The sequence below is a fragment of the Oxyura jamaicensis genome, chromosome 3, assembly GCF_011077185.1.
Source record: "Oxyura jamaicensis isolate SHBP4307 breed ruddy duck chromosome 3, BPBGC_Ojam_1.0, whole genome shotgun sequence".
NCBI lineage: Eukaryota > Metazoa > Chordata > Aves > Anseriformes > Anatidae > Oxyura > Oxyura jamaicensis.
This window is the reverse complement of record NC_048895.1, coordinates 48,192,209-48,216,197: the sequence shown is the minus strand read 5'-3', so window position 1 is coordinate 48,216,197 and position 23,989 is coordinate 48,192,209. Positions and strand designations below refer to the sequence as shown.

Genomic DNA, 23,989 nt, shown 5'->3' with positions numbered 1-23,989 from the left:
AGTATCAACCTAAAAGAAAATGTAAATGTCAGGAAGTCATCAACCTTTCCAGTCTGACCCACCAGGTTAACAAAGAAGTGAACTGGTCAGGATAGGAGCATCTAATTCAAAAATTAGCATCTAATTCTAAAATTACAGTAAACTGTGGATTAACAAAACCCTATGTAAAATGTAAAGCTTCTAGTTCTTTCGCTCTTATCAAACTTAACTGGTGTAACTCCAAAGAGGCTTAAATTGAGAGCGCTATAAGTTCTATAGCTGAGAGAAAACTTGGGTGTTCCTTGTCTTGGTTCAAATTTCTAGTTTTGACTCGAGTGAACTAATCTGCTAATCAGTTTCTCTGTACAGTCGTTTACTGTAACATGATAACTAAGAGTAACCTGCTAAGTGTTAACATGTGTTTTGTTCCTTCAGCTAGCTTGAGTATTTGATCTTTCAATGTGGCTAGCTCCTTGTAAAGAATTTACAAAGCTTATATTTCTTCTTGACAGTTCAGCCTGAAGAAGTTTTTTTCTGCCATGTTTTTTGTTTAGGTACTATTTGAATCTCTGTCAGAGGGTACATGAAGGACCCACAGGCTGCCCTGAAAGAGCCAGTATTTGTAGGAAAAGCAACAATGGAGATGTTGAAGTTCTTGGGCTTGTTCATACACAGAAGCTGAATGTTACAGGTATAATTAACTTTTGTTCCTGTAGGGAGCTGAGAGAACTAAATCTTACAACCTAGCTGTAATGGCTCCTAAAGGATTCTACTCAACTTTGAGATACTTTTGCCAATGCGTCTTCATTCTCTTTTCTGTTTAAAGAGAACAACACAAAATTAAAAGTAGTGTTTAGGCCATGAGAAAAAATTAAAGTAAATAAGCAGTGTTGTAATTAAAGCTGTAACAGGTGAATTGTCTGTCTGAACATCAGGAAACACTTTCTGTGAGGATGACTGAATACTAGCACAGGTTGCATGGAGGCTGTGGAGTCTCCCTCCTTGGAGATCTTTCAAAGCAGTCTGGACATAGTCTTGAGGAAGTGACTCTAGGTGGCCCTGTTAAACTAAACGGGGATTGGTAAGATGACCTCCAGAGGTACCTTCCAACCTCTGATGGTGGGAGAGGAGTATTATTTTTGGTTCATCCTGTTTTGAAAAACTTGTCCTATGTCTCTTAATGCTCCAATTAAAGCAGCATGTGAGAGATGACTAAGTGGCCTCTCTCCTAAGAAAAGGAGTAAAAATCCCAACTTTATTCAAGTTTTCAATTTAAAGAATCTTTTAAAAAATGCTGTTAAGTTAGTGAAAATGAGAAGTCTTCCAACCAGCTACAAAAAAAATGGATGCATTGCATTTGTTAATTGCCTGAGTTTGTTTATAAGCTGTTTACTTGCTCTTAAGATGTCAAAAAGGACATGTTAAATATAAGAGTGAGTCATACCCATACTGGTAACCTGAACATAAGGTACTATGTGAATGCAAAAGTTTTGGAGGAGCAATTTTTAAATGATCATCATTGTGAAAGCCTCAAATCACACAAGTGCTTAACTGGTAAATGGTCTGTGGGGTGGAGGGACCTTTAGGTTAGTCTAACGTAATGAAGTCTGGAGAGTGAACAAAGGAAATTTGTCAGTTGCTTACAAAAACCTTGCATCACTATTTCTCTTCTAGATGGTATAGTGTATATTAGTTATTCCAGTGGGCAGGAATGCAGGAAAAACAAGAAAGTAACAACTGTTATAGAACTGAAATGTGCAAAAACAGTTGGCATGCCTGTGCTGCAGAGGTGAGTAACAAATTACCGTACCACTGACTGATCTTCATGGTTTCTGCTACACCTCTAATAACTAAGTCTCAGGACAGTGACCCTCTATTCTGCTGGACAACCCCTAGAGTAATCTTGGTCTGTATTTGTAATACATGGATCTTCTGAAGCTTCTGTACTCATTCACTTTCATAAATAGCTGTATTCTGTATATCTTAAACTGCCTGGGCAAAAATCTAGGCATTCCACTCCTGAATTATACTGGAATGCTGTTACGTTGTCAGTTGTAGTATAACTGCTCTTCTTAGTAACTTCGCTCCAAATCTACTTAGTAGACAACTCTTACTGTAGATAAGCAATTTAGATGACAAAACATAGGTTATAAAATGTGTTTTTGCTCTATTACTGAACCATACCAAAGCTTTGTTATATCAGTACGGATTGTTTAACTAGATGCTGTCTAGACTGAGTTATATATGCATGATCACAAGTACTAAGGAAGCTTGATGTGTTTTTGCTGTCTGGTTTTGGTTGACTGTATATTGGTTGTAGAATAAAGAAACTGAACAAGAGGTTGTGCCTGAGTCAAAGAACTAGGCAGCAAAATCTGACTAGCTTATGTTTTTTTCCTGGCTAGATCAAGTGCAAAGCATTAAACCTGCCAAGAGCAAACTTGCATGTTAGTTAGCTACAATATTTAAATAAAACTGTGTGATGTACTGTGTGACTTCTAGAACTTTTGAAGCAGGGAGTTAAAGTGAAGTCAGGTGACTGCAGTCTTGTACCTCAGATAAGATCAATATCACTCAAGTAGTTTTTTTCAGTGCTTACTATTCTAGCTTACTCTCTGCATGATGCTTAGGCAGGAGATTCCCATACATGAGCAAATAGCTGTCTTCTCTTACTCAAGATACTAAGTGCTTGTTACTCTTCCCTGGAATAATCAGTTATCTGTTGTTTGGCAGGATTGATGAAGAAAACTGTGTTTACTACATCACTTGGGACACACGTGCAGCTTGTGCTGTGAAGCCACAGGAGGTGGAGGTAGTGAATGGAACAGTTATTAACCCTACAACTGGGAAAAACTTTTCTCTAGGTGATGTTTATTACAAGTAAGTTAAAGACCAAAAACAAACAAAAAAAATACAGATCTATAGAACTCTACTGCAAGAAAAGAGCTTGGTATGAATGTTCCAGTTTGCCTTAACAATTCGTAGCTGTTAAGCAGGAATTTGCTGACAGCCTTGTACCAATGGCTGACTTAAAGGTCTGGTTGCTACTGCTCAAAGCTTTAAGCCCAGCTGTAAGCTGCATGTCGTGGGGTATTCGAGACTAATCTCAAGTCTGCACATACACCATCTTGATGTTAGAATGTTTTATTGTGGGTTGTTGCTCTTTTCCATAAAGTGTAGACACTGGATCATTATCAGAGATCCTGATTTTCATCTACAATACTCCTCGACTCTTTTCAAAACACCTTTCTTCCTGCTCATCAGATCCATATGCAAGCGAGGACCTATGCTTTAGTAACCTTAGAAGCAAAGGAGTACAGCTCTGGAGGAATGTTCAAGCATGACTGAAATCTGGACAGGCAGTGGAAGACCAGCAGTTACAATGATTGTACTAACATTGCGAACAATTCTGCTCCAGAAACTCTTATAACTATATTTAACATAAATTCTAATGTTATGGAAGGAAACCTGTCTATAGTAGTGTTATGGGAAGAGTAAACCCTGCCTGCAGGGCACAATTCAGCAGTGTGCATTGAAGAGCGCAGGACTGGTGTAACTGAGCAACTGCATTTTGAATAGACCTGCTGCACATACATGTTTCTCTATGCTTATAACATTATCAGGTGAAATCAAACAGGCCTGGATGAGGGAGTAGAGGAGGTCAGGATGAAATGAGAAACTTGGTGTAATGTGGGATTAAAGTCAAGTCACATTTGATCAAGCTCAGCCTTCAAGCAGGTGGCTAGAACAAATAACTCTGAGTCTCAGAGCATTTCTACTCTTGCCAGCAGAAAAGGAGGGATATGATTGTAAGTGGTGGTTGGATAGCACTTGGGTAGATCTAGTTGCCCTCCTGGCGAAAGCTTGTTAATTCATGAAAGCTAAGCTAGGCTATTTATCATAGCTACAAAACACTCAATATGGATTTCATGGTCAGTATACTAGCTTGTGTGAGAGCTGCTGAATCATACTTCTGTATTCAATTTATCTTAATCCTTTAGAGGTGTTTAAGTGCTTGTGTACTCACTGAGGACAGTATAACTACAAAAGTTTGGTTTTAGTGCCTTCTTATGAAGGCTTTATGCTAAATATAATGCTCGGTTGTAGTACTCAAGGAGGAGACCTCTGTTCTGTGTCTCTTCTGGATGATGAATCTATCATTCCAACTTGATCTGGAATCTGCTTGAGGTAACAGGTATCACTGTTGCCAGTCTTAAGTCTTGGAAATCACCTAAGTCTGAGTTTAGACTTAGCATAGACCTGCCCTCTGTCTCCTCAGGTTGTACACAGCTTCTGGTGACATACGGACAAATGGAGATAAATATGTATATGAAATTCAGCTTTCTGGTATAACAAACTCAAGTTTCCCAGAGTGCTCTGAAGCTAACATCTGTCAGGTTAAAACTAATGAGCGTCGCTTTCGCAGAATTGGATTGGCTAAAAAGGCTAAATATTACGTTGAGGGTAAGTACTTGCTCACTAGCTGTAATTGCTCAATCTTCTATTTGAATTGTTTCCTTAAAAAACAGTTCTTGTTTCATGACATCTATGCTAAACCATTTCTGTCCAGAGTGGCTCTTCCAAGCTTTAAACTAAAAGAGGATAAATTTAAATTAGATATTTGGGAGAAATTCTTTGTCATGAGGGTGGTGAGGCACTGGAACAGGTTACCTGGAGAAGCTGTGGATGCCCCGTTCCTGGCGGTGTTCAAGGCTGGGTTGGGTGCTGCTTTGAGCAACCTGTTCTAGTGGGAGGTGTCACTGCCCGTGGCATGGGGGTTGGAACTAGGTGTTCTTTAAGGTTCCTTCCAACCATTCTATTATTTTTATAATTTAGACTGCTTCTTTTTATTATGTGAGTGCAGTTGTGAATGTGGCCTTAGCAGTAGATTTTGGGCTTGACACTTGTTGAAAGATTTCAGTGAAAATAATGTAAGACGAGACTAGGTCTCCTGTTTACTTCTGTGCTTGTGCTGTTCCACCTAGCTGCTTTTCCCTGTAAAGAGTTCAGACCACTGTTCCACAGCAACTGGCTGGAATCAGCTATGTGAAAGTATAAGCTCACCTGCAGGTGCTGCAAAATGTAAGCTTTTGCTGCAGAACAAATAGACGTGAGAATGTAGACACAGACACACAACTCTTTAGGGTATAGTTCTCTTGAGTATTTTCAAGGAAGTGCTAAATTATAAGGTTTTCTTCTTGTTCTAGATGATGACTTGGATGTCATATTTTCATCGGATTCCAGATGTGGTAAAGATAAATCAAAGTTTGTCTCCTCAACAATTTTCTTCCACTGCAGTTCACTTGTAAAGGAAGGCATCCCTGAATTTCTTCATGAGACAGCAGATTGTCAGTATTTATTTACCTGGTACACATCTGCTGTATGTCCACTAATGTGAGTAGTTAACTGTTTTCTTAAAGTAACTCTTCTCAACTAAAGGCTCTTTTGTCTTTACTTGACAGAGTAATGGGGTGGGAGGTTGGGGACAGGCTTAAAAAAGTAGACTTATGAGTAAATGTAATTAGTGTCCATGTGTGTAATGTTTGGTGCATGGCAAGCATTTATTTAGCAGTCAGATGGATCTGGATCTAAAAGCTTCGTGTTTGCAGTGGAAATAATGGAGAGGTATGGTAGGATTTATTACTGTTCTTCCCATTAAGTAAAACTTACTGTAGCTGAGAACATGCTGTTTCACATTACTGAGAGGAGTAATGAGTATTTGGATTTTTGTCTTCCTTGCCTTATTGCCTGGAAAAATTGAAAGCCAGAGCAAAAACTGGCTTTTCTATCTGCCCACTTCTTCAGGCTAGAGTGAAAAATCATTATAGGTCATGGAAATAATGAGGTATTTCCGCAGAGAATTGATCTCTTTATTCTACAGAATTGAACTCTTTATTATACAGGTCCGGAAAGGAGTAATGAGGTGACAGGCAGTGGTTTAAAAGCAAAACGATGTGTCTCAGTGCTTACTTGTGTTCTTGGTGCTGTGGGCAGCCTTGCTGCAAAGAATGAAATAATTATAGGACTGTAACTTTCTAGGTGCTAGCTTAAAAGCACAGGCGAACCGTTCTCTCTGTTTTAAGCAGGGGATTATCTGTTAAGGCAGTCTAGTTTGTGTAGTGCCACTGTCAGATGGAAGGTAAATAATTGCTATAACTTCTACAGCTTGCTCAGGTGCAGGTTTAATTGAGTGGATAGCTGCTGCTGTTTAAGATGTGGTGTCTAATCACACACTTCAGTAATCGCATGCTTTAGTCTTGACTGTTATCTCAGTTTTATGCACTGCTTAAAAGCACACCAGAATGTAGGCACAGTACCTGTGTTTGTTTTTTCAGTGACTTATTTATAATAAAATCCCCTAAATTATGTTCTTTATAAATTCTGACAGGCTGGTGTAGTATTTTTAATTTAAGTCTGTTCCTAATCTAGTTTGATGCAATTTGTCAGTAGATCTTAGTCTTCCTTTTCTTCCCAATTTGTTATTAGATCAACCAGTGTTCCAGGAAGCCGTGAGGGCCAATCTGATCAGGAAGCCCAAGTACATAAAGGTCTTTCAAGGAGAAGTCAGGCAGTTGGTGCTGTGCTGAGTGTCCTTCTGGTTGTTCTCACTGCATGCCTGATAATCTTGCTGTTCTACAAAAAAGAAAGAAGGTGAGAAATGATTGGGAGGATTTGTAAAATTTTGGTGGGACAATTTGGCTTCCTCAGTGAAGGGGGAATGGTGAACTTCAGAAACTGAAGTTCTGTTTTCTAGTTGGCAGCATCAAGTGTCAAGCAACAGTTTTCCAAACTCCATTATTGTTTGAAGGTCCACGTAAAGAGGGATGGACTGCACAATTGATTTGGGCTGGTCTCTGTTGTGAGCAACTACTAACTGAGGATAAACTAATGTGACAATATTGTTAGTATTTGTCCTTTTCCTTTCATGATGTCAGGCTGGAACCATAGCAAAGAACAAACGCAAGTCATGCTGCTTCTCTGCTTTCCAGACAAGGTTGCTTTCTTCCCTTAAGACTAAAACACCTCTGGCCTTCATTCACCTTGAAGCTGTGATAAAGGGGGAAGATGTAATATTCAGTCCATGATGCTGTAGTAATTAGAAAGGTTTAGGGTCAAATGTTGCTACACAACAGCTTACAGCTTGCTTGGTAAAATGCTTTGATAGAAATCTGCTGAAATGTGAGGGCTATTGAGGGGAATATAGTCTTCCTAATGCAGTGTTCTCCCTTTTCTTTAGGGAGACTGTAGTAAACAAGATAACAAACTGCTGCAGAAGAACATCAGGTGTTTCCTACAAATACACAAAGGTAATACAGTAGCAAAACCAAAGGTTTTGTTTCTTGTCAAAATTTAATGTGAAGCTCTTCTAATGAATAGATAAAAACCTTTAATCTCCAGTTCCTTCAGTGAATGGAAACGAATGTATGTGGCTTGAGGAAAGCTAGGTAGCTAATTGTCTACATTTATATTGTAAGATGGGAACCTTTCCCATTTTAGAACAGAGTTGAGGAAATAGTCCATATAGTCCATAAATAGCCAAATAACAAATCTTCTGGAAGAGAGTACACCTCAGACACAGTAGAGCAATAGTAATACTGCAAGAGTGTGCTGTTAACTATCTCAGTCTAAATTAAACCTAAGGATGTGGGGAGTGGGTCTGACAACTGGGGAGATCAATGTATGTAGAAGAGTCTAGAGTGCTATACAGAACCTCTTGCGTTTTTTTTCTTGCAGATAAACAGTGAAGAAGAAGCTAATGAAAATGAAACAGAGTGGCTTATGGAGGAAATCGCAGCACCGAATCAAAGAACAGCAAAAGGAGTGCAGGAGAATGGTCACGTCACTACCAAGTCTGTTACATCTGAAGCCTTTACATCTCTCCGTGTGGATGACTTAGACAGTGAGGACGAAGTGTTAACCATTCCAGATGTAAAGATTCAGACAGGAAGAGGACTAGACAAAAGCAAGCACCCACAAAAGAAGCCACCAAGCCTTGGCAGTGATGACAAAGCTTACTTGCTGAATGGGGGAAGGGAAAGGAAAACAAAAGCCAAGTCAGGTCAACAGCAGGCACAGAACTCTACAAATACAGCATCATTTCATGATGATAGTGATGAGGACTTGTTGAATGTTTAATCCCTCTTGTGCCTAATCAAATATATATAGAGAGATTATATATAAAATGGGACAACACTTCCAACCAAATATGAGGACTTCGGCCTGAAAGATTTTTCTGAATTTTGCCTTTAACAAGAAACCATTGAAAAGGGAAGAAGAGAAAGATGTCTTGGTTGTTTACAATGATCTGTTCAGTAATGACTGGATTTCTAGCATCCAGTTAGCTGAGTTACGTTGACTCTCTCTAGCCAGGACAACTTTTTTAAGCCTCAGCATAGATGTTAAATGCTTGCTTAAAAAGGAACCTTTCAAAGGACAAGATTAAAGCTGAATTAAGCCCCTGGCTCCTGAGATTCAAGTTATCTGACTACTAGCATTTTAACTCCTTGTATTTATTGATCCTCACTACTCAGGTTTGCTTATAGCAACGTGTTCTTCCTGCCGGCAGGGTATTATTCTATGGGTTCACCCTTCTATGGGTTCATCCATTGTAAGACAAGGAAAAATATAACTTTTCTGTGTTAGGATGATTTGATGTAAATTTTAGAACTGGTCTAATTTATCCTGTAAATTTGAATATCCATTCTAATTTAAACAGATCATTGGTTCAAAGGTATTGACTGAAAGGTACAATTCTGTATAGCTTTAGCCTGGAATGGTTGCTGTCCTTTGCATGATATTTTCTTGGTACTGGTCATATGACTGACTTCATCAGTATTTGCCAGAGCAGCTGACAAGCATCCAAAGATTTTTTTCCTAGATCATGGCTGGACTAGACTGACCACACAGAACAAGACTTTTCAAGGTCAGAGGCAGAATTCTTAGAATACAGTTTGCACTGCCCAGTTTGTCATCAGCAAAAAAGCCCAACAACCAGAGGAGCTCTAGTCTGCATGATACCTCTCTGGCATTTGTTACAAGAAAAGAATCGGGCTAGTCTTTCCTCACAGAGTAAGAGCTAGTTCTTAGGCTGAGGTCCTGGCCGTGGTCGTCGATTTGCAGTGTTGCTGGTAATTAATGGAAGTCAAATTTCCTCTAGCAGTTCTGCTCTTTTCCAGGTGTTTAACTTATGGGCAATGAGAAGGTTTCAAAGAATTTTAAAAATAGATATGTTGGTCTGAATTCTTTTGAAACTCTTCATTGTTCATTTTGGCTGGCTTATTCAGTTTCAGCAATGGTTTCTTTTTATAAAAACTCCATTTTGAATCAAAATAGTGTAATATGAAGTATTCAGCAATTTCAATAAAAGATATGACGTGGGTATTCCAAATCCCCACATCTCAAGTTTGGAATCTTTCTTATGCTGGTCTAATACTGGTCATCAGCTTGGCGATATTCTTTTCTGTTGTCATAGCTAATAATCACATCACTCAAAATGTTTGATCATAAAGATCAGAATATACATATATATGTAGGTACTCCCCAGTACCATTTTTCTCAGACTCAAAATTATTTTTCCTCTTGCATTGTTCCCAGTGAAGTCTCAAAACAGTTTGGCTAAAGCTGCATCTCATCATTGTTAAAACAAAAGCAGCCTTTTTCATAGTTGACATTAGTACACTCTGGGGGAATAAGGCTTGCCAAAGTGTGTTTTTTAATACTGTCAGTTACCATTGGAAGAGTTCCCTGAATGGATATTGACTAATAGTGCTTCGCTTCCCCAAGTCTTTAAGGCTCACATTTTACAGTTGTGTGGTCTGTAAAATACTGCCTGAAATGACTTGGTGCATGACAACCAAATGGTTGCTTCATGTTTACTGTGCGTAATAAAACCTGTGTAGAACAAGTACTGCTTCATATGCATCCCCAGGTAGTGTATCAGTGACCTTTTCTAATCATATGTAGCTGACAGCAATAACGGATGTGTTTAGTCTTGGGGCTGTTGCCCACTTCTTATCTAAGCATTTGTAAGTAGACTAAATCTCATGTTCATTGCTGTATGCGTGACTTGCTTCCCTGAGCTATTTTTCCAGCAAAGTATGCTTTTCATACATAAGGAGGGAAGTGTACTCCTCTGGTCCTGCCATTTTCATAACATACAAGTCTAAGGCAGTAATGACTGTGGTAACTGTGCTGAACTTTGCTGGTCGACAGCATGACTCCCTCAGAGGGGAGCATCTCCCCTGCTGGCGCAGTGCTGCGTTGCTGTGTCTCTGCTTATGAGTCAAGTGCTACCTGACTCCTGACTGCACTGTGAAGGAAAAGAGATCAGAAGGGGGGGAAATGCCAGTTGGGATCTTTTTTTTTTTTTTATGTGAAAAATAAGTGTACATCACTAGCAACTGTTGCAACTGTTCAAACAGAGCTGTTAGGAAAGAAGCCGTGTGAGGTTTTCTGGGGTGTGTTTTTTAAGGAATGGTCTAATAACTTTCAACTATACCTATTGTCCAGGTAGTCTTTGATTTCTGTTTCCTTGGCCTCACTGACTGCCCCTGTGAGCATGACTACCTCCTGCTGTGAGCATGGTGGGTGCTGTGCACTTGTCCCAGCCCTGGCCCCACGCTGAAGCACTGCAGCTGGGGAGGTGAAAGTCCACTGTGGGCTGGTGGTGGCCACGGGGTGCTGGGCTTGGGGTAGTGCTGCTTTAGGTCACTGCAGGAGCGGAGGTCTTGTTCCTTTCTTGTTCCTTGCTTCAGTGGTTCTGCCTGGCAAGAGGAGGTGTGTAGGGGAGTGCAGGGAGCGCTGGGCCACAGAGCCATCCTCACAGCTGCCTAGGCCATAATTTTTCTGGTGGGCGGTGGGTGGCTTCTGTGGGCTTGCTGGGCTAGGGGAGGAACTGGTTCTCTTTCTACCCCTCTGCCAGTACGTCCTCCTAAGCTTGTTTTCTGCAGTATTAGGAGGAAGCCGTCAATGAAGACTGAAACAACCAGTAATGTCTAATTTAAAATTAAAAGACAACACAATAAATAAACACAATAGCCAGAGTATTGTTGTTTACTTAGCTGTTTTGGGGGAGAAAAACATGCTCTGGTTAGGGGTTAAATGCAAATTCTGCCTGGGTGAATTAAGGTCTGATTCCAATTGAAACCTTAAAAAATAAAGCTTGCAACATGTCGTTTAATAATTTATGGAGTTAGTCTTGACTTTTGGTCAAATGTTTTCGTTACTTAAATAGCTTTGCTGCCAACTAAATATATCAGTGCAGCAGAGAGGACAGATGAAGTTCTGAGGTGGTTTTGATGCCAAAATGCCAACATTTGATGATATTTTAGAGCAGGTTGGTGAATTCCACAGGTTCCAAAAGCAAACCTTTTTCATCCTGTGTTTGCTCTCTGCCACCTTCACTCCCATTTACGTGGGTGTCGTCTTCTTCGGGTTCACCCCCGAGCACCGCTGCTTCAGCCCCGGTGTGGCGGAGCTGAGCCGGCGCTGCGGCTGGAGCCTGGCGGAGCAGCTGAACCACACCGTGCCCGAGTGGGGCGGCCACGGGGCCACTTTTGACAGCCGCTGCAGGAGGTACGACGTGGACTGGAACGCAACGGGCCTCAGCTGCACCGACCCCCTGGGCAGCCTCACGGGCAACCGGAGCTCCGTCCCCCTCAGCCCCTGCCAGGACGGGTGGCTCTACGACTACCCAGGGACCTCGCTTGTCACCGAGGTAAAAGCCTGTGTCCATCTTACCTTGTATTATTAAGGTTGTTATGGTGTGGGAGATGGTTGATGTAGCCTATGTCGTATTAAAGTGCGATTACCTGTAAGAGGGGATCATCTCCATCTGTGACCTTACTCTGAACGCTTTGCAAATAGTCTTCACTCTGTCCTTGCCGCGAAGTGTTGCCTTGGTCTGCTCAGGAGGTTTATATCTTCAGCTGTGGAGCAAATAAATCCCTAGGTAGATAAAGTCCAGTCTGTAATGAAACTCCCATTGCGTGAGAGGTCCTATTGGTGGAAGTGTGTAAACAGTGTGTTAGAAATCAAGAACCTGTAACACTCCAAACAAAACCGGCTGTCTGGGCTGGTGCCTTCCAGAAACCACACATGCTTTTTGCAATATCCACCCAGATTTGAAGTTTTTGACTTCCTTCGTTTAAAACAAACAAAGTTTATTTCAAATATGATTAAATGACTGACTATGGGTGGGGAAAAGTAACTGCATCCCGCAAGTAAACAGTTTAATTCTGGAATAAACCGCAGAAAAGCTAATTGCTGTTTTATGTTCTCAGAACAGATGTGTAAATGGTATTTAAGCTATTTAGAGCGCTTTAGGTTTTTAGGCACTTTAACCTTTTAAAAAATAAAAATCTGAGATGGCAGACTTGATTTCATCTTAGGGAATAAACTTGACTTCTGCTATCTCTTAAATTTGTTGTTACTTTTTAGCAAGTGTGAGAGCAGGTAAATTCTGTGTTGTAGTAAATTCCATATTTGTAGTCCTTAACAGAGGATGTAATGTAAGGGTATTTCTTTCCACAAACCATGGATTGTACAACATAAAGGTAAGGAGATAAGCAACCAAATATTTTCAGATGGATTCTGATGTGGAAAGTCCTGGTCACCCTAGCAGGCAGCATCTCAACATCTTCAGAGCAAAAGGCTTGAGCAAAGTCTCTGCGCCAGATGGCCTCTGTCATCTTCTGAGACTGTCCGACACCGAAGAACTTGCAGCCTGACTGGATTTGTACAGTCGTGCTCAGTGAAAGTTGTCTTCCTTTTTCTTCTGAAGGTGGTGCAGGGCCAGGCCTTGGGTCACTTCACAGGATAGCTGGCAGATGTTGCGTGCCTTTGGGTTCATTTTGGCAATGTATCTTGTTTCTGTCCGAGAGTTTTCTGTAAGGCTATCAGGCCGTGTTCCCCCTTGCCTGGCAGCTAAGCAAGGAAGAAGATAGGACAGAGCAAAGCGTGTTACTTTGCTCAAAGGAAGAAAAAAAAAAAAAAACAAAAACACCATGGAAAAATATCCTCACAGGCCCTCTCACAGAGTATCAGGAAGAAGTACGTATTGATTAAAAATGCATTGTAGTAAATAAACCCAGCCACCAGTAGGCTGGGAAGGTTAGATGGCAAATACTTATGGGTAACCATGTGGTAGGGCTCGTCCCAGGATGTAGAATGCCTGATCTCCAGACATGTTAGGCTGTAGGGGGGTTATGTGAGCAAAAGGCCAGAGCATAATGAGAATGCCGTGGCCTCAGGGACAGATGTGGTGTACCTCATCCCGTGTTCCTCTGGAGCAGTGCTGCTGGTGCTCCATGGGAAGTGGGACAAGGCAGGCTTCTGCAAGCACCTACAATATTTTTTTTTGGTAATAATTCTTTGTAATACTTCTTCTTTGTGAAGCCTTCACCCTTAGTGCTCACCCAGGGGCTACTATGGCATACGAGGTTATAAGGCAACTGGAACTGCTTGTGTTAACCATAAGCCCCTAAAAATCTGTTTAAAATGCCCAGTCCATGGACAACAAGTCCATGCTGATTTGATTAACTTGATATTTGATCAACTTGGCAATAATTTGGTTACATTCTTTTCAGTATTGAGAGATGAACCATGACTAGGTAAATACCAGGAAATTGCCCAAGGCTTGATCTTGTTTTCAGTGTTGAAACTTAAGTCAGTAAGGTTCCTGGGTGCTGATGAAATCAGCATCAATCCAGAACAATCCAGAAAAAAGTTTAAATCTTTAAATGAAGAAAAGGAGGCTTGTGAATGTGAGCAACCTCCCCGTTTCACTGTCTTGCTTCTAACTGTAGTCGTTCTTTCAGTTTAACCTGGTGTGCGAGGACTCCTGGAAGTTAGACCTCTTTCAGTCGTCTGTGAACGCTGGCTTTTTTATTGGCTCCGTAAACGTTGGCTACATAGCAGACAGGTATGTGCAGGACAGCAGCAAAACCCTTTGGCCTCCCTTATCAGGGTTCAGCAGCTAACCTTAGGTAAAAGCAGAAAAAGGTTGTGCAACTGGTATCACCTGTTGTTCTCTTTTCAAAGTAAGGTCAACCACTGGGTGTTCAGTCACGTTATCAGAAACAAGTACTCTGTCTTAGGCAAGCAAATTGTCCTGGGTAGTTTGCACAAATCTCTCCTGCTCTGTGAGTCCTGCAGAGTTTGCAACCTCTTCTAGGATGGTGTCCCCAGACCTCTGCTGTGCTACTGGGCATGTTAACAGAAGCCAGGCGATGCTGATCTGGAGTTACTGCTTCATCTGTCGTACTCAGTGTGGCTACAGCTTGGAAACATCATGCTTCCATTTGAGAGACTTTGATATAGTAGACACAGATTGCCAGATGGGTACAGCTGGTTTGGAAATCCCTGGGTTCTGGCATCTTTTAACAGCCCCTTCAGAACCAGCAGAGTTGTCCTTGAGTTGTCCTTGTCAGGCAGCTGGGGTTAAGCAAATGAAAATATTTGAAGGTCCTCTTTTTCTCCCTTGTTTCCCTCCTGCCTGGCGACTCAGTAGAGGAAGATCTGTGTGTCTCCAGCTGTGAAGTGCAGCCCACTCACAGCAAGATCTGTATGCTCAATTTTGGGGGTTAAGTTCCTGGCACATAAATCTGCTACCCTGGTGCGTACAAATCAAAATCATAAATCTGTGCATATTTTTCACCCTATTATATATAACAGACCAATAAACTGACTGTTCCGAAATTCAGAGAAAACACCCACAGTCCAAACATCTGTGAATATGGGACTATTGCTGCTCTCATTTGGGAAATTTTTCTTCCTCTGAGAAGCCTGAAAGCTTTTGTGGAATTGCAGAACAATTGGCACAGTAATTTTTCAGGGAATCAAAAAGCAATTAAGTGTGTAATGGCCTAAAAATAAAAGTTATGTGCCTAGCCCTTGTATAGCAAAGTGTTTGATTTTTTTTCAAAAATGCACAAACTTGTATTTGATGTCTGTTCTCATGACTAGTGTTTTGCTGTACATGTAATATCTTCCAATCCAGGTTTGGCCGTAAATTTTGCCTCTTAACCACAATTCTCGCAAATGTGGTTTGCGGCATCCTCCTAGTCTTTGTGCCCTCCTACCTGTGGATAGTGATTTTCCGCTTCTTGCAAGGGCTGGTCAGCAAGGGCTGCTGGACCGCGGGCTACATCCTAGGTGAGTTCAGACCTTCTCCTTGAGACAGATGGGCTGCAAAAGATTGAAGAAAAGAAAAAGCCTTTTAAAAAATGCCTCTTGTGGCTTTTTGAAATCATATATGTAAGCTGACATCACGGGTGTGCTTTCCCTCTGTCTTCTCGGTATTCTTTAAAATGGTGTTGCTTTTCCCATAAGACTGTAGCCTTCAAAGACAAAGCAAGTGGTGATACATTAAGGCTGTCACCTCCAGGTAGGCTTTTCCCTGTGAGTCAGCTCCCTGTTGCAGATCAGGGCCTGCTTCCTGCGAGTGCCGGCTGGGGAAGAAGTTGGCCCCAGGTCTGACAGCAGCCACCCCTCTGCAGCCCAGTCGCCCACAGGGTGAGGACAGAAGAGGACACTGAAGAAGTAGGCAGGAGGGCAGGGACGTCTGGAGGCGTTATGACACAACATTGAAAGGCAAACAGGATTTACAGCCTAAAAATAACTGAAGAACAGCATGTACTTGCTGAGGAAAAGATGAGCTGTTTGGATATCTATGCACTTGGTTGAGTGAAGCCAAATCAGGGGATTTAAAAGCAATGGTCAAAGCCAAGCTGTGCTGGTGTTCCTCGCAGCACAGAATCATTAGGGATGGAAGAGACCTTCAGGATCATCTGGTCCAACCACCGCCCTACTATCAATGTCACCCAATGCATGGTGGAGCTGCCTGGAGCCTATCTGTTATGGAGTTCAGGCTCATATCAAAATAAAACTCCAAACAAACAAAAATACGTAAAACCCAGTTAACTGTAGCTGAAGTGTAAATGTCAACGCCCAAAACATCTGTGAATTCTTTTAGCAGAGACGTTGTGCTGATGCAGTTATCTGGATGATTGAAATAATAACATCTAGCCCACAGGCTGGACCATCCTCTGCCAAGATGTGGTTATTTCTTCTCATGTGTGTTCTAGATACTCACCTGGCATCTTTCCTGGCACAAACTTTCAGCAAAACGACACCAAGTTAGGTGCGTGCCTTGATCTGCTTGAGGGTAGGAAGGCTCTGCAGGAGGATCTGGAGAGGCTGGACCGATGGGCCGAGGTCAACGGTATGAAGTTCAACAAGGCCAAGTGCCGGGTCCTGCACCTGGGGCACAACAACCCCAAACAGAGCTACAGGCTGGGAGATGTGTGGTTAGAAAGCTGCCAGGCAGGGGAGGACCTGGGAGTAGTGGTTGACAGTCGGCTGAATATGAGCCAGCAGTGTGCTCAGGCAGCCAAGAAGGCCAGCAGCGTCCTGGCTTGCATAAGAAACAGTGTGGCCAGCAGGTCCAGGGAAGTGATTGTCCCCCTGTACTCGGCTCTGGTGAGGCCGCACCTCGAGTACTGCGTTCAGTTTTGGGCCCCTCGCTACAAGAAGGACATGGAGGTGCTTGAGCGAGTCCAGAGAAGGGCTACGAAGCTGGTGAAGGGTCTGGAGAAAAAGTCTTATGAGGAGCGGCTGAGGGAGCTGGGACTGTTTAGCCTGGAGAAGAGGAGGCTCAGGGGCGACCTTATTGCACTCTACAGGTACCTGAAGGGAGGCTGTAGCAAGGTGGGGGTTGGTCTATTCTCCCATGTGCCTGGTGACAGGATGAGGGGGAATGGGCTAAAGTTGCACCAAGGGAGGTTTAGGTTGGATATTAGGAAGAACTTCTTTACTGAACGGGTTGTTAGTCACTGGAATAGGCTGCCCAGGGAAGTGGTTGAGTCACCATCCCTGGAGGTCTTTAAAAGACGTTTAGATGTAGAGCTTAGGGATATGGTTTAGTGGAGGACTTGTTAGTGTTAGGTCAGAGGTTGGACTCGGTGATCTTGGAGGTCTCTTCCAACCTGGACTATTCTGTGATTCTGTGAAATAAAACCTTCATCACCTCTGGGGAACTTCACGCCATTTTAGAGCGTAAAATCCCTTTCAGGATGACTACATGCCTCATTTTGATATTTTCCCCCTCAATTACATCTTGTTTCTTCTGGTTTCTCCTTGAAATTCTCTCATGAGAGAAGGCATGTAGAATCAACCCCAAAGCCCATTTAAACTTGTCTCCTCTTCATAAAGGTTGCTGCTACTGAGTGCCCAGGGAAGGGTACAAGGGCAGAACAGCCTCCTTGTCATGCTCTCCTGGGATATTTGATATTTGTCTACCCTGCAACTGCTTATGGTTCAGTTTTACAGAGCCTGAGCAATTGTTCTTGTCTATGCTCATCATTTGGCCAAGCAGTATTAGCTAATCCATCATCCCCAAACTAAGGGCTTCCTTGAGTTGCTGGATAACTGCTTTGTTCTTTCTCTAATTTGTTTGCTTTCTTGAAATGACATGACTGGATGCAAAAATGAGTATGTTTATGCCTGTCTGCTGGAATAATTAATCCTAACTCTGCATAAGCAAGACTCAAGCTACCTGGTGATGTGTAGTTGCAAAGTGCAAATGGATGAAGCTCTATGCCATCCTGTGCACAAGCATTTGTGTGCTTGGAGGCTGAAAAGGTGCACTTGGGAAACAAAATAATGAAGTCTGCTTCATTATTGGGTTTGGAGGCATTATGTAGGTTAGCCCTGGGTTTTGCTACAAAATCCCTCTGTGCATTTTGAGGATTGTGTGAATTATTCAGAGATTTCCATGTCAGAGGACAAAGCTTGGATGCCTCAGGTCAGTGTGAGAGTGGGAACAGTGTCTTATGGTAGTCTGGCAGGAAAGCAAACCTTCCTCTGCAAGCACCGGGGTGCTTTAGTCCCGAGGTTTCATGCTAGGAAGCCCAGGATTACCAAGAGGCCATCTTCAGGGTGTTGGGGCAGCTTTTGTTTTCTGGGGACGCTGCTGAGCAAGCCAACCCTGCTCTGGTGGTGGAGCTGTCAGTCCCTGTCTGTTTCAGTGACGGAAGTCGTCGGGCCACAGTACAGGAGGACGGTGGGGATTCTCTACCAGACGGCCTTCTCCGTTGGGCTCCTGGTGTTTGATGCCATTGCTTATGTGATCCCTCACTGGCGGTGGCTGCAGCTCACTGTCACCCTGCCCAGCTGCTTCTTCCTGCTCTTCCTCTGGTAAGCCTGCTTTCCTTGCACCTCTGCCTGTGACCCAAAAAGCAGTTTCTCTCAGCTCCCAGGATTTGAGATCGAGGGAGATTTGGCACTACGTTTTGGATGTGTGTGTCTCCTAATGCAAAGAGGAGGCACAGCAACGGGGTGGGAAACAGGACCCCTCAGCAACTGGCGCTTTGTTGCATCTTACCTGTGTGCTACGCCTGGTTTCTCTTTAAAAAGAAAGACCAATTTGAAATGCACTGAAGGAGATTGGTCTGGTAATGATAAACTTTGCATAAAGGAAAAGAAATGCCTTGACAACTAAGTAGATCCTATACTGAAAAATGGTAATAAAGTTCCTATACTGAAAGAGGTTGTTGAATGCCTACTTATTTGTAACGTTATTTACTTTTTTTTTAAAGAAAAAAACAGCTTTTGTGGTCTAGCCAAAAGAAAGCACATGGGTTCATCTTTATTTTGGATCTCTCCTAACTTCTGAGTAATATTTTTCAGTTTTTGAGTATTTTGGACATAAATTGTCTGGGTTGAATTGTTAGGTTTAGTAGAAAAAGATTTGTTGTTTTCCTTTTTCTGTGTTTTTTTTTTTTTATTATTTTTTTTTTGTGTGTCTGTGTGAATTGGTAAACCAGCTTTAGCTTGTTCATTTTTTCTTATCCTGTGAAGGCACATCTGGACAATGGCTCCCTAGAAGGTGCCAGTTTGCTGTCAACAGGCTGAATAAATTTTTGGCACTACTCTCACTCAAAGCCATGTGACAACTGCTCCTCTTCCTATTTCAACAGTGCAATATACATTTTTTTATTTTTATTTTTTTTTTTGTGGGGAAAGAAACAACACTTTCAATCAACCAAGATATTCTCTCCACAGACTCCATACACGGGAATGCTATGTGCGCTTTGTTTCGATATAATAGCATCCACTCACTTACATTATAGGTTCCTACCGGAGTCTCCCAGGTGGCTGATATCTCAAGGAAAAAATGATGAAGCCAAGAAAATTGTCAGTGATATAGCTAAAAAAAATCAGAAAAAGATGCCTCCCCATTTTGAGGTAAGTTCAGGGATTGCTTATGCATGTACGCAAGCACCACGATGGTCCCTTCCATCTGTTCCTGCCAGTAGAAGGTCACTGTACTTTGAATATCAGAAAACCTGGCCCTGCAGTCAGGGAGGTGGTAAGCTCTGTTCCACTAATGATGGAGGTGAGATAGCACAACTGTCTTCAGACTGTTTAAGCACAAAACTGAGTTTTCCTGTGGAAATAAGATGGAAAACTGTTGAAAGTAGGTCCCCTTAGACAACCTTTGGGGAAGTCTGAGGGAACCCTTCCCAGACATGGCCTGCTGCATGGGAGGAAGGGACCAGCACACCATTCTGGGACTGCTGCCTGCTGTGAATGGTTGTAGTGTCAGGACATGTCCCAGGCACTTTCCTAGGAGAGCAGGGAGCATTCAACTCCTATGAACACCGTGCTGGCTCTTCCGCAGGATATTAAATTTGAAGATGATGATGAGGGCGGAAAGCAGAGTCCTTCGCTAATTGACCTTGTCAGGACACCACAGATGAGAAAAAACACATTCATTTTAATGTACAACTGGTAAGAAGATAATGTTGGTGAGTTGTTTTTGAAGCTCTGGTTGTGAATGCTCCAGCAGGACACAGACTGCAGTCTTTCTGACTGACTAACAAAGCTGGGACACTCTCCTCTGTCTAGGTTCACGAGCTCCATCCTCTACCAGGGGCTCATCATGCACATGGGACTAGCTGGTGGGAACATCTACCTGGATTTCCTCTATTCTGCTCTTGTTGAGTTCCCAGCTGCCTTCATCATCATTGTCACCATTGACCGCGTTGGGCGGCGTTACCCCTGGGCTGCAGCAAACCTGGTGGCTGGGGCTGCCTGCCTTGTCACAGCACTGATCCCAGCAGGTAAGTCACCTGGGTGAAGCCATGTGGTGGCTTCCCATCCCAGCACTGCCTCCTGGGGACAGCACCTGCCTCTCCCTCCCCTTCCATGTGTTCCAGCCCTGAAAGGCTGCAAACATACATCCACCACTGGGTGCTACCTCCTCGCTTTTAGTGGTGCTCCTCACTCTACAGAAGTGAAATGAAACAGTTTTGTAGCACTGCTAATAATAAATCTCAAAGCACCTGGGTCCCCTGTGCTGCTTTCAAAGCTTTCCTGTGACACAACTCATGCAGTGCTGACTTTCTATTTCCTGATTACACAAGTGAAAGGAGGCCCCTTAAAAACACAGTGATAGGGGATCAGTGCTAAAATAGCACTGGTGTGTCAAGTGAATCCTAAATCACTGGAATAAGTTAAATGCATTGAATGATTTTTTCTCTGCAGACATACATTGGCTAAAACTGATTGCTGCTTGCCTTGGGAGAATGGGAATCACAATGGCTTTTGAAATGGTTTGCTTTGTAAACACTGAGCTATATCCAACATACATCAGGTAGGTGCATCCTTCTCCCAGTGGGTCATTTGGCCAGGAAATGTTGAAGCCAATGTGTATTTTGTGTTATACTAAATGAAATAATTCTCAGAACTACACAGGTAGTGCTGATCATAAAGCAAGTGGGAGCACAAGTAAGGTGCTTTAAAAGGTAAGTTGATGAAGAAAACAAATGTGCTTCAAGGCAGGTGGAAACTCATGTGGATGAAATAAAGGTAAAAGCGGGGACAACCAGGATGGATGGGGGATCTGAAGTCCCATGTAGTGCTGAGATTTGTATCTTATTTGAATCAAAATAACATTGAAAAGGGTCTGTCCAGAGTGGCTGCTGCTATGGAGAATGTACATTCACCCAAGCCCTTGACCTGAGGACTGGAATTTTCCTTACTTGTAAGTGGGCTGCAGGGTGTGTAGCTCAGACGTAGACATATGCACTACAGGTAACTAAAGCTTGGATGCTAATTCTTCAAAGTTTCCTTCTTGCCTGTGCCCGTAGACCATTGCATACAGGGAAGATGTCTATACTGAACAATTGAATCTTTTCTTCACTGGAAAGAAAATGATTATATGAAGTTACACCACATCATATGAAAATCTTATTTCTCTATCCATAATCAACATAACGGAAGATAAACTTTCAGATTTTATTAATGGTGTATAACAACCAGAAGCATCATTTGATACCTTTGTACTAAGTCACCCAAGAGATACTGAAGCAACAATTTTCTTTTTACTGTATCCGGAGATTCTCCTCTGATACTTTGGGCCTGATTCTCTTTTATCTTTAACCTTTGGAATTTGCTCACACCTGTGTGAAAATGCAGGTATATTCTCCTGTTCCTATTTGCTATGCTTTTTATTCATTTGGTGTTTAGGACTTTTGGATGTGCCAACAAATAGAAAACTAGATACTTTTAATACTAAAAACTACTTTGCAAAGCGTCTTGATGTTTTGTGGTTTGCAAAGCTACATGCTCTGTGCAAAGGCAGTGTCGTGGTCTGTCCTCTTCCACCTGCGGTACTTGCTAACCTGATTCCTTTGCTGTTGAACCAGGAATCTCGGGGTGATGGTCTGCTCTGCCTTGTGCGATGTTGGTGGAATTGTTGTCCCATTTATTGTCTACAGACTGGTGGAAATCTGGCATGAGCTGCCTCTGGTGGTCTTCAGTAAGTACCTCCTTGCTAGCTGCTCAGCAGTGGGGCCCAGCTTGCAGAGGGAGGGAAAAGCAGCTGAGGCATTTTGCTCCAGTTTCAGCAGAAACACCTTCCCCATCTGTATGTGTTGTAACCTTCAGTTGTTAACAGTCTGGAACTTGTCTGTGCATTTGTCTCCTTTGCTCTTATTATTGTTCCTTGCATTTTAAAAGCACCTGGAGGTGAATACAGATTTGACAGATGGTGAAAAGCCGAGAAATGTTCTAACATTTTAATGAGTCTAAATAGGGTTTTGTTTTGATGGCTTCAAATCTGACAAATTACTGCTCTTCTCTGAGGTATATTTTCTCAGTCCTGGAGCCAAAATCTAGAATTTCCCATAATTCATTTTTTAATGGGGAGCAAACATGGCTGCTATACTGCAGCTTTTCCATCAGTCTGTTAACTGTCTGTTCTCCACCTATTTGGAAAGAAATGGGTAAATAAATGCAAGATTAGTGTTTGCAGACTAGTGGCCTGAACTTTCAGGTCGAGGTCTGCAACTCTTCTCTGAATCTTTAGATCATCGTGCTATATAGAAAAATGTCTTGAATGGCAGTACGCAGTTTTAAACTGACTGCATGTTTAGGAGGGTGCTTAGTAGATTCAAAATAGGGACACCAAACGTGCAAAGTGGGTAAATGAAATTAGCAGTGGAGAAATTAAACACATTGAGCAGGAGCTGATGTTGTGTATGTATTTTCTAAATCTAGTTATGTAAATAGCATCAATTTTCTGGCTTACGCTCAGGCTAAAAAGGGTTCTTCCCTTTTTACAGTTGTCTGCCTAGTTTTCAGTACCCTAGGTCAGTGCACAACTCACAACTGAACTTAGTTCATTACTGTGTCTGCTTGGCTGCCAGCTCCTCCAGAGATGGCATGCTGGTCCTGCATATCAAGCCCTGATGAGTACATCCTCTCTAAAGAATGAAATAAAATGCAGTTTATGACTCCTTCGTGCCAGGCAGTGGAAAGTGAAGGTATATGCTGGAAATTTGTATATGCTAACAAGCTCTCTGTGCATCTTTGATTTGAAGCTGTTCTTGGTTTAATTGCGGGTGGATTGGTGTTGCTTCTGCCTGAAACGAAAGGAAGAGTTTTGCCTGAGACTGTTGAAGATGTTGAAAATTTTCACAGGTGAGTTAGGGTGCTGAACTCTTGACAGCTTTCACTTGAAATTGTACTAAATACCCAGCTAAAGCTCCTTGGGGAAGCACAGGGCTTACTTGGTTGCCTCCTATGCTTTCATGAAGTTGCTTGCTAATTCCCAGATTAAGACTAGACCAATTTTGCACTCTTTTACCAGTCTTCTCTGTATCTGAGGAGAAATTGCTTATCTTCTCTGGGGAAGAGGCAGGGCAAATGAGGAATTTGAAGTCAGGTGCTTGCTGAAAGTATTAATTCCTGGGTAGCTGCTTATATCTTGCTGTTCTTGCAGGCAAAGTGCTCCGAAGGACAAAAAGATCTATCTCCACGTCCAGACATCAGAAGTAGCACGCGACTGAAGATGGCACAGCCTTCTGGGCAGTCTGCTTTAGGGCACTGGCATGGAAAAGCAAATTGGAATGAATAGCCTTTTGTCTTGCCTCCTTTCCTTTTCTTCATAGAATCACGGAACAACACAGGCTAGAAGGGATCTCTAAAGATCATCAGGTCCATCCTTTCATAGGAGCCTAGATGAGATTATCTAGCACCCCGTCCAAGAGCAGCTTGAAAAACTCCTGTCTTGGGGTTTCTCACCCATCCCTCCTTTTTTTGGTCTGTCTATCCTTTGCTTACAATGTTTTCTGATCAAGTTGTCCCTGTGACTGCATAGCTGCTCCCCTCTCTGTATGCTATAATATTAATGTTTTAGGGCTAGAAAATGTTCACGCAAGCTGGACCTAAACATGGGAAACTTTATTAATAAACATGTGGAACTTTATTAATAATATTCTGTTGAGTCTGATTGGAGGTGTGGGGTGGGGAACGATACAGCTGTCAGGGAGACCAGGGCCTGACAGTGCCCTGCTCCACCTAATAATTTTATTAGGGTGGGCTGGTGCCAGCACAGAGCTGTGTCTCTGCAGTGGGTGGGGCGCAGGTTTAGGGCAGGGCTTCTGAGCTGGGATTTGGCCAGTGATCCTGTTCCACAGGGAGCATTAGGGGCAAAGCCAGATCT

At 42.5% G+C, this 23,989-nt stretch overlaps 2 protein-coding genes across 4 annotated transcripts in view; both read left to right on the top strand.

The window, feature by feature from the left end:
• IGF2R (insulin like growth factor 2 receptor) overlaps positions 1 to 9,381 on the top strand; it is a 52,659-nt gene extending 43,278 nt beyond the window's left edge. Inside the window, exons 41-48 of one of the 2 annotated variants that reach the window (XM_035320158.1) lie at positions 534 to 670; positions 1,654 to 1,768; positions 2,713 to 2,859; positions 4,259 to 4,443; positions 5,187 to 5,373; positions 6,466 to 6,630; positions 7,217 to 7,286; positions 7,714 to 9,381. In XM_035320158.1, coding sequence (XP_035176049.1) covers positions 534 to 670; positions 1,654 to 1,768; positions 2,713 to 2,859; positions 4,259 to 4,443; positions 5,187 to 5,373; positions 6,466 to 6,630; positions 7,217 to 7,286; positions 7,714 to 8,115 — 1,408 coding nt within the window. In that variant the 3' untranslated portion in view covers positions 8,116 to 9,381. Of the gene's footprint in view, positions 1 to 533; positions 674 to 1,653; positions 1,769 to 2,712; positions 2,860 to 4,258; positions 4,444 to 5,186; positions 5,374 to 6,465; positions 6,631 to 7,216; positions 7,287 to 7,713 lie in introns of both variants that reach the window. The other variant, XM_035320157.1, reaches the window with a different exon arrangement.
• A 978-nt stretch (positions 9,382 to 10,359) lies between these two features.
• Positions 10,360 to 23,413, top strand: LOC118163510 (solute carrier family 22 member 2-like). 2 transcript variants are annotated; one of them, XM_035320159.1, is made up of 11 exons: positions 10,365 to 11,695; positions 13,797 to 13,900; positions 14,978 to 15,132; positions 18,006 to 18,174; positions 19,110 to 19,224; positions 19,661 to 19,770; positions 19,888 to 20,102; positions 20,527 to 20,635; positions 21,690 to 21,802; positions 22,866 to 22,965; positions 23,267 to 23,413. In XM_035320159.1, the coding sequence occupies exons 1-11, from the start codon at positions 11,285 to 11,287 to the stop codon at positions 23,331 to 23,333; spliced, it is 1,668 nt and encodes a 555-aa protein (XP_035176050.1). In that variant the 5' UTR covers positions 10,365 to 11,284; the 3' UTR covers positions 23,334 to 23,413. The 2 variants fall into 2 exon arrangements, 1 of the variants encoding a protein (XP_035176050.1); XR_004749088.1 differs by lacking the exons at positions 22,866 to 22,965; positions 23,267 to 23,413 and having other exon boundaries at positions 10,360 to 11,695; positions 20,527 to 21,459.
• Positions 23,414 to 23,989: the final 576 nt, after the last annotated feature.

Excerpts from the sequence above, each read along its gene's own strand:
- LOC118163510 (XM_035320159.1), top strand. The coding sequence starts at position 11,285 with ATGCCAACATTTGATGATATTTTAGAGCAGGTTGGTGAATTCCACAGG. Across the intron at positions 18,175-19,109 it reads TTCTTCCTGCTCTTCCTCTG|GTTCCTACCGGAGTCTCCCA; the intron begins GTAAGCCTGCTT and ends CTTACATTATAG. Across the intron at positions 20,636-21,689 it reads CTATATCCAACATACATCAG|GAATCTCGGGGTGATGGTCT; the intron begins GTAGGTGCATCC and ends CTGTTGAACCAG.